Here is a 9,160-nt window from a genome sequence, read left to right on the forward strand (position 1 = left end):
TTTGAACTCAGGTCAGGCTCTGGGGAACCTGTGTAAAGAACTGTTTGCATCAGCTGGGGAAATAGCATTAAAAACAAAATCTTCTCTCAAACCAGAAAACCTCTCCACAAAGGTAGAGGAGACAGAAAACAGGTGTATTAGTGAGTAAAGATTAAATCAGAATGGGATACACACCACAGGCAGCTTGTTGAGAGATTACAGTGACAAAACAAAACAAAACAAAATTCTGACAAGCAGATAGAACCCGTTACATAGATGTTCTTAGACAAACAATAACTAGTCCTCAAGTAAGGGGACTTAACAGCACCATTTGTCACGCATAGTTCATCCTTGACTTATGTAGTAAATGGGGTGACTGTCTGTGTTAGCTTATCAGCTGGATCTGTAACCAGGAAGAGCTAAATCAGACTCCATGTTAGATCTGTTTCTTTGACTTTAACCTTTCTGCTGCTTTTGTTATTATAATCATACATGACGGCCTGCCTCAGGGAACACTGCCGCTCTACCTGAATGTTAAACTAAAGTGCCTCTGCTCAGCTCACAAGCAGACAATCTGCCCGTCCCACCTGTGTGAATGGCTGAACTTATATCCCCTCACTGAGGCTGGTCATTCCTGGAGATCTTTTCCAAGACTGATGGCCCTTTAACTTTATTTCCTCACAGCCTCTCCCTCTCTATTCTGCCCTTTTAACTTTACTTCCTCACAGCCTCTCCCTCTCTGATTCTATAAAACAAACTGCAACCAGACTCCAAGAAGATGGTTTTTGGGAGACATGTGTTTGCCATCTTCTCTATCTGCGGCTTTCCGAATAAAGTCATATTCCTGGCCTCAACACCTCACCTCTGATTCATTGGCTTGTCACGCAGCAAGTAGAGTGAGCTTGGACTCAGCAACAGATCTAGTAGAGAAACAAACTTCCTGTATTTTTATGACTGGAGGTAGTTTTGCAACTTGCAGCAAGGCTCCTTCCCTCCCACAGAAACTGGGAGATTGGGGTGCTATTTTTCTTGATGTTTACATTTCAAAGAGATGGCTCCCAGGTCTATGAGAAAAGCATTCATGGGTCTTCAAGCTGACAAAAGCCCATTTAGTTTTCAAACGGCTTTATATACATTTCAAAGAGAGAAGAAACCATTTCCTTACAAGTTGTCTAAAGTAAAATGTCTGAGAAAAAGGAAGAAGAGGAATCTCCTCTTGTTTTCAACAGGGAGAGGTAAGCCTCTTTTTTTTTTAAGCCTCTTATTTTTAATTTTTATTTGTCCTTAGATACCCTCCCCCAGTGTTTTCCAATTCTGCAGGTCTTCTGATTCTGATGCCTTGATATGCACTTTTAAAGCTCTGCAGGAGATTCTGCTAGTCGGTTTGGAACAGTGTTTCTGAGAGTGACAGCTGCCCGGAGTGTCACAATCCCCTGAGACTGATTAAAATCATATTCCCAGGACCTGTGCAGAGACTGACAGTGTCAGAATCCCGGGCGTGGAGCTGGCAATTCATTTAAACAAGCTCTCTGGAGGTTCTGATGCTTTCTGAAGGTAAAACATCACTGCCTTAGGCAACAGCATCGACTTCCACAGGCGGATCCCTGGACACCTGGGAGACATGACAATTTCCTGTAGGCCACACAGACTTGAGTAATTTGAAGGAATCATTTTCTAGATCTTCAAATTTTTATTTTTTACCTTCAAAGAACTGATCTGAGAGTATTGCCCAAGGCTATTGTCAAACCCAAGTTCACATGCCCGTCGCACAGTGAGGCCAAGCAAACCAAAACGTCAGAGTTTGGAGCAGAGTCTATTGCAAGTGTTGCAGGAGAAGGGGGCGTAAGTGAATGGTCACACCCCAGGTCTCAGAGAGTGACAGTCTTTGTCTTCAGGCAGGAAATAATTCAAAAGGGAGCTATAGTAAAGTGAAAGCAGAATACGGACTGTCCCAGAAGATGAGAGTGGCCCTGGGGGGCGGGGTGGTTAGTTTTTACGGGCTGGGTAATTGTATAGGCTAACAAGTGGGAGGATTATTCTGAAGGGGTGGGGATTGCCAAGAACTGAGCCGCCCACTTTTTTGGCCTTTTATAATTATTAGCCTCAGAACTGTCATGGTACTGGTGGGTGTGTCGCAGCACATGCTAATGTATTACAATGAGTGTATAATGAGGTTCAAGATCTACTGGGAGTCAGATCTTCTGCCGTCTTAGGCCTAGCTGGTTCTAACCAGTTTACGTTGTATCTTTAACGCCTGTGTCATTCTTTTAACGGTTGTGTCCTGCCCCCTCCCCTCCTGTCACACAAGGGCCAAGCAAGAAGAACAGGTGCCTCATGCTTAAAAGACCTGAACTCCCCAGTGGCTTTCAGGGAAGCCTTTTAAAGGTAAAATTAGGAATAAGGGCTGCAGGGCGTGTGACTTTCTTCTGATTGATTGGTGATGGGGTAACAGGGTGGTGCTCTGGGAATCTTGTGCGCAGCCTCAAGTTACCATCTTCCACCTGGGTGGGGGCCTTAGCTCCTGTAGAAGAACCCAAAGGTATCGTTACATATATTCCTTGAAGACGAACCAGGACTCTGCTTCATCACTGCACTGTTGTTTCCTGAGTGCTTTTCCTTTAATTCTGCATTCCCTCCCTTCCCTAAATGATAACTGTTTGAATCTCCCTTCAGAACTCAGGGAAGGTCCAGGAGGCTGAAGCCTTCTTCAAGAAAGGGGTACACAGAGGTGCTTTGGTACCTGCGAGGGCCCCACAGGGTCCTGCTCAGTTTGAATTCCCCCCTTTCTTTGATACACTTCAATCTTGAGGGGGCACGTGTGCGGGGACAAGAAAGGGAATAACATTTTGGTTAGAGAGGTTAATCATAAACTGGACAGAGGCACACGGTGTCAGGGGGTCTCAGGTTCATGCTCTTCTCTGCCACTTCTTCCTCTTCCTGCCAGGTGTTCACGGTCATCTTTCACCTCTTTAAACAAAGCAAAGGCATAAAAATGGGGGCTATGTGTTTATGGCTGTGCAACACGCCCCACCCTGCGGGTGAGGAAGACAATAGTTATCTGAATCTACCAGAACATGTCAATTATTCTGTGAGCAAGCTGGAGTGCTGGAAGCAAAAAGGAAGATCATGGCTATGGGTACTTAGCCTAGAGTCTAAGAAATCTTTTGTCCTTTTTGAATAAAGGCTTCAGGTCTTGGAGTCGCTCACTCATCCACCTGGAACTTTCAGGCTGTCCTGGGTCCTCCAGATCCTGTGGAGACTCAGAGGAAGGGGTGGATTCACAGGGATGGCTGGAATGTGGGTCTTCAGGTTCCTGTAACGTATCCATGGAGACAGGTTTAATCCTGGACAGGTGTACCTAACTGGTGACCCCCCGGCGGCCTTCTGGAGTTTAACTGCCGTAGGAGTGCTCAGCAGGACTTGGTAAGGATCCTTCCATTTCAGGAGTAGCTGGTCGCCAAGGGACTCATTTTTCCAGGTCTTTAAAAGTACCCAGTCTCCAGGGTTTACAACAGGGTGACTGGGACTGTCATCTGGAGAGAGCTGTACTCTGTTGCCATGCTCTTGCCATGCTCTTGTATAGCCCTCTGGACCTGGCCTAGGTTTATAATGTATGTAAGATGAGCCTGGGTTTCTGGGTCAGTTAGCATGTCCAGAGTAAGGAATGGTCTTCTGTAAGTCATTTCAAAAGGATTGCTTAGTGGTTGCTTTAGTGGCTGCTTTGACCCTTAAGAGGGCTATTGGCAACAGGTGATACCATGACCCTGACATTTCATGACAGAGTTTGCCCAGAGTTTTCTTTAGAGTGTGATTAGCCTGTTCTACTTTTCCTGAGGACTGAGGTCTCCAGGATGAATGGAGGTGGCATTTAATTCCTAAAGCCTGCGAGAGCTGTTGTATGGCATTTGTTACAAACCAAGGTCCACTCTGAAGGTGATGGGGCATCCCGAATCTAGGAATAATTTCCTTTAGGAGTGCCTTAGCCACTTCAGTCACCTTCTCTGTTCTAGTAGGGAGGGCCTCTATCCATCCAGTAAAAGTATCCATAAAGACTAGTAAGTATTTGAAGCCCTGGAAATAGGGCATCTGCGTGAAATCTATTTGCCAGTCCTCTCCTGGGTAAGTCCCACGTCGCTGGACTTGGCTAAAGATACGGGGAAGCTTGAGGTTGCCTCCTGGTTGATGAGTGGTGCAAAGAGCACAGGCTTAAGTAATTCTTTTGTCTCCAGGAGCCTTTTTCCCTGTAAAAAGTCAGAAAACAATTGTAGACATTGCATCTCTCTCCAGATGGAGAGAATCATGTAGTCCTTTAATAATTTTCCATTGATCAGCGAGCCATGTGAGCAATTTCTGATCTATGTGCCACCAGCCATCTGTTCCCTGGCCTGTCTTTTCTCACACTGGTTTCTCTCTTCCTCCTTAGCTTGATCTCAATTATTAAATACTCCAACATCTAGGAGTTGGGACATGGGGGTTTGTGGGCCAAATTGTAATTTTTGGAGTTTCCGCCTAATATCAGGGGTGGATGAAGTGCTGTCCCAGCGGGGACTGACCTTCAGAAGTGGAGGGATCTATGTTGATATATTTTCTAAAAGCCTCCACAAGCCACTTGTGAAAGAGGGCTGGGTTTTCTTTTTCTTCTTGGGTCACTCCTTTAACTTTTTCACAGTTAACAGACTTTTTGATACACTTTCTCATCCCTTCTAATACACATTGGATCATGTGCTTCCTGGCTTCTGTTCCTGCTTGGGAATTATAATTGCAGGGGGGTTCCTGATTTGGGACTGCGTCTCCACACATAGCATAACGTTCAGGTTGGTCTCTGGCAAGCTGGTCATTATGCACCTGGGCTAGTCTCTGCTTTCCCTTGGGACTGCAGCAGGTGGATAAAACTACTTGAACATCCTTCCAAGTTAAGTTACAGAACAGCATTAGGGCATGAAACCCTTCACCAAACTTGCTAGGGTCTTCAGAAAATCAGCTCAGTTTCTGTTTTTTATTGGGCTAAGTCAGTTAAAGAGAAGGGCACGTGTACTTCTTGTTCCTTCGTCTTTTGCCACTTACCTTAGAGGGCATAATTTCGTTGATCCTGGCTGATAGGAAGCTCCACGGCGAGTTACCCCAAAGGGACTAGCCTCTCTTTACTGGGGTAGTGGAGGGTATGGAGGGACATAGGGAGGTGGAGTTTGGGATCTATCAGAGGGACCAGAAGTGGGTGGCTCTGGGGAAGTAGGAACACTCTCAGGAGTAGGAGGAGTTAGGGTCCCCCCTGAGAGACAGGAGAGCTGAGACGGGGATCGTCTAAAATGTCAGGAGAGCCTTCTTGTTCCCCAACTTTTGAATTACAAGAGCCATAATGCAACTTTGGTAAAGGACCATGAAAGGCTGAATATAGAGAACCTCACTCAACTTTCCCATCCTACGGCAAAAAAGATCCAATTGCAGAATGGTATTGTAATTTAGAGACCCATCTTCACGCCATTTTTCTCCATTCCCCAACTTATACAAAGGTCAGGCACTGCTACAGTAGAATTTAAGTTTTTCCTTCCTTAGCCCTTCTATTTTAAAAACTTTCCAGTTCTTAAGGATACACTCCAGGTGTGCCTCTTCTGGCTTGGAGGGGGCTCCTCCATGTTGAGTAACCTGCAACCGAGAATAAGAGAGCACTCCTGGAATGGTACCTGGCATCCCAGAAACATTTACCAGGAGGCTTTAACCTGAAGGGGTTTAGGGTGTCCCCCAAATTCCCTATGACCCTGATGGGGTTTCAAGCATCCTCTACTTTCCCATCAATTTTTGACCGGATGTCTCTGGCCTTCCTTTGTACCTTGCACAAGGTCCTCCCCCAACATGGCCAGGGGAGGACATTTGAATCAGTGCAGGCTGGTTGTCAGGGCTTTCCTTAAGAGGGATCCTTTGTCTATAGGGCTCACATCCTATGATGTCTTCCTATTCTGGGGTATATTCCTTGCGACTTAGCATTTACAAAGTTGGTAATTCGGGCTTCTGGGTAGCGGCCAGCCTGATAGGCTGTCCTTAGCAGTGTGTAGGCTGCCAAGGCCTGGAGTGAAGGGGGTCTAATAGATGCAGAGAGAAATTGGAGTGGGCGCTATGGAAGATGGCATGGGGTTCAAGGCTCGAGGGCCTGCTGTTGGAGAAATTCTCATAGTAAATCTCTGGGCATTGAGTGAGGTGAGAGACTAGACAGCAGAAGAACCCAGAATCCTTTGTGCTATCTGTCTGGCAGCTAACATAGAATCATCTGACAATTTTGTCTGACACAGGCAGCACTGGGTTTGGCAGTGGTGGAGATGCAGTTTAGAAATGATATCCAGGAAATCCTTCTCTAAAAGGGTGTGGAGATATGAAGTGAGAAAGAGACCTTGTTGTGTGAGTAAGGTGGGAAAGAAAGGCGTTGTGGAGGGTTCCATATGGGACATTGAGAGAGGGAGAGTGAGAGAGAGAAAGAGACCCCTTGGACTCCTGCACAGTTGGAAATCATGTTTCCATCATGTACCAAATGACAGCATCAGCTGTCACCTAGGCGTTATTTAAATCTGCATGGCCTGAGGAATTCCCCTGCTACCCCCCATGTTGTTGATGTGAGTGGATACAGGTCACGCCTTGTGGGTCTTGAAAAGAAAACAAAGCAGAGAGTGAGAGAAAGAATGCAAGAGCAAAAATCAGGGGCCTCAAGCCTCAGCTGGGCTTGGTTTACCTTGACTTCCCAAATTTCTGGGTTTCCTCGCCAAATACGATTTTGGGTGGCCTCGGCCTGCAGTGACTTGAAGCAGGGTTTCAGTTCCCAGCCAGCGACTGAGCCTGGGTTGCAGCAGTGAGAGCACCAAACCCTAGCCACTAGACCAAGGGTCAGTGACAGGGCCCTATGTGACAAGGGCCACTACGGCTTTGCAGAAAAAGAATTCCCAGAAATACAGAAAGTAGTGAAACAAGTAAAGCATTTATTAGGAGAAAAAAAACAGTACAGTATGTGTGGATAGACACATGGATGGGTTCAGAAAGAGAGTCCCACCCTCCTGGCAGTTTGAATCAGTTTTATGGGGCATTTCTTCTGGGTTTCCATTTTGATATGCCTGGTTCAAAGTCCATACTTGGTGTATCTCAGGATCTTCCCATGTGTGCATGCATCTCTTAGCCAACATGGATTCTACTGAAGAGGCCTATGGGTAGACAACATCTCTTAGCATTACTCCCCTTTTGACCTCCTAGGAGACTTTTTGTGCAAGTATAGTCAGGGAGGAGAAGGTGGAGGAAAAAGGAGGAGAGAATGAGGAGAAGCAGGAGAATATTTCTTAACTACCACAAATCTTAAAATGATGCTTTCTTCCTGGTTGAGTGGGGAAGGGTGAGGTACAGTGGAGATAATTCCAGAAAAAATAACTCCTGAGGGAGAGTCCTAGAGCAGATGAGCAAAGAGAGCTTGCCCATGAAGTTCTGAAGCTATCTTCTTTCACCATGACAACAAACACACAGCCAGGCTCCATATATCTTAGAATTCAGGAGTGAGGTGAGTATCTAAAAGAGAGGTATTGCCATGTTTGTTTGAGTTGGGGAAGAAAATAAAGTTAAATGCTTTCTGATTCCCAAAACCCCATGCTTTTATTTGGCTGACTGCTCTGACCTGAGGACTTTGGCTAACCGATGGACAACATTGTCCAAAAACTGATTGAGTTAAATGTGTAGTTCAAAGGCTTTGGAGAAAATATTTAAAGATATTAAAAGTTCATATACAAGATAGTAGGAATTATATCCTTTGCAATTTCTGATAAAATTTTTATGTCAACTTAAAAATATTGTTAAAATCCAGCTGCGGTGTTGTGCTGTGGGGAAGGGAGAAGGATTTGTAAACCCCGGAGCGAGGTTCTGCCTACCGGAGGCCGCTGCTGTGCGGAGACCCCGGGGGAAGCCACCGTCACCATGTCTGACCAGGAGGCAAAACCTTCAACTGAGGACTTGGGGGATAAGAAGGAAGGAGAATATATTAAACTCAAAGTCATCGGACAGGATAGCAGTGAGATTCACTTCAAAGTGAAAATGACGACACATCTCAAGAAACTCAAAGAATCATACTGTCAAAGACAGGGAGTTCCCATGAATTCACTCAGATTTCTCTTCGAAGGTCAGAGAATTGCTGATAATCACACTCCAAAAGAACTGGGAATGGAGGAAGAAGATGTGATTGAAGTTTATCAGGAACAAACAGGGGGTCATTCAACGGTTTAGATATTCTTTTTATTTTTTTTTTCTTTTCCCTTAATCCTTTTTTATTTTTAAAAATAGTTCTTTTGTAATGTGGTGTTCAAACAATTGAAAACTGGCACCCCATCTCTTTAAAACATCTGGTAATTTGAATTCTAGTGCCCATTATTCATTATTGTTTGTTTTCATTGTGCTGATTTTTGGTGATCAAACCTCAGCCCCCTTCATATCGCCCTCTCCTTTTTAAAAATTACACGTGTGCACAGAGAGGCCGCCTTTTCCAGGACTGTGCATTTGCAGGCTTGTGATAAATAAGATTGACTGATGCGAGTGTTCATAATGACTTTCCAATTGGCCCTGCAGTTCTAGCATGTGATTGCTTCACTCCTGGACTGTGACTTTCAGTGGGAGATGGAAGTTTTTCAGAGAACTGAACTGTGGAAAAATGACCTTTGCTTAACTTGAAGCTACTTTTAAACTATGAGGGTCTGGACCAAAAGAAGAGGAATATCAGGCTGGAGTCAAAATGACAGAGGTGGTGAGAATAATGACTAACTCCAAAGATGGCTTCACTGAAGAGAAAGCATTTCAAGATGAAAGAAAAATCTTGTCAGAAGATCCCAGAAAAGTTCTAATTTTCATTAGCAGTTAAAGTTATTCATGCAGAAGTGTATACAACAGAACACTGCTCTTTTTGACTTTATTTGTACTTTTTGGCCTGGGATATGGGTTTTAAATGGACATTGTCTGTACCAGCTTCATTAAAATAAACAAAATATTTGTAAAAAAATAAAAATAAAAATATTGTTAAAAGACAAAATTCAACCAAGTAAATCTGAAGATATAATTGGCTTTATTAGGCAATTCATAAATCAGGCAGCATCCCTTGTAGCAAATGGAAGAGCCTTCTGAGGGATCGCATAAAATGGAAGGTTTTTATAGAAAGAAGGGTGGGACAAGG

The 9,160-nt window shown here is 44.6% G+C and overlaps 1 protein-coding gene across 1 annotated transcript; it reads left to right on the forward strand.

Annotated features, from left to right (window-relative positions):
• Positions 1-7,820: 7,820 nt before the first annotated feature.
• LOC130835744 (small ubiquitin-related modifier 1) lies at positions 7,821-8,450 on the forward strand. The gene has a single exon (XM_057707562.1). It carries the CDS (start codon positions 7,918-7,920, stop codon positions 8,221-8,223), a length of 306 nt encoding a protein of 101 aa, XP_057563545.1. The 5' UTR covers positions 7,821-7,917; the 3' UTR covers positions 8,224-8,450.
• The last annotated feature ends 710 nt before the right edge of the window (positions 8,451-9,160 follow it).

Source organism: Hippopotamus amphibius, chromosome 14, assembly GCF_030028045.1.
Source record: "Hippopotamus amphibius kiboko isolate mHipAmp2 chromosome 14, mHipAmp2.hap2, whole genome shotgun sequence".
Classification (NCBI taxonomy): Eukaryota; Metazoa; Chordata; class Mammalia; order Artiodactyla; family Hippopotamidae; genus Hippopotamus; species Hippopotamus amphibius.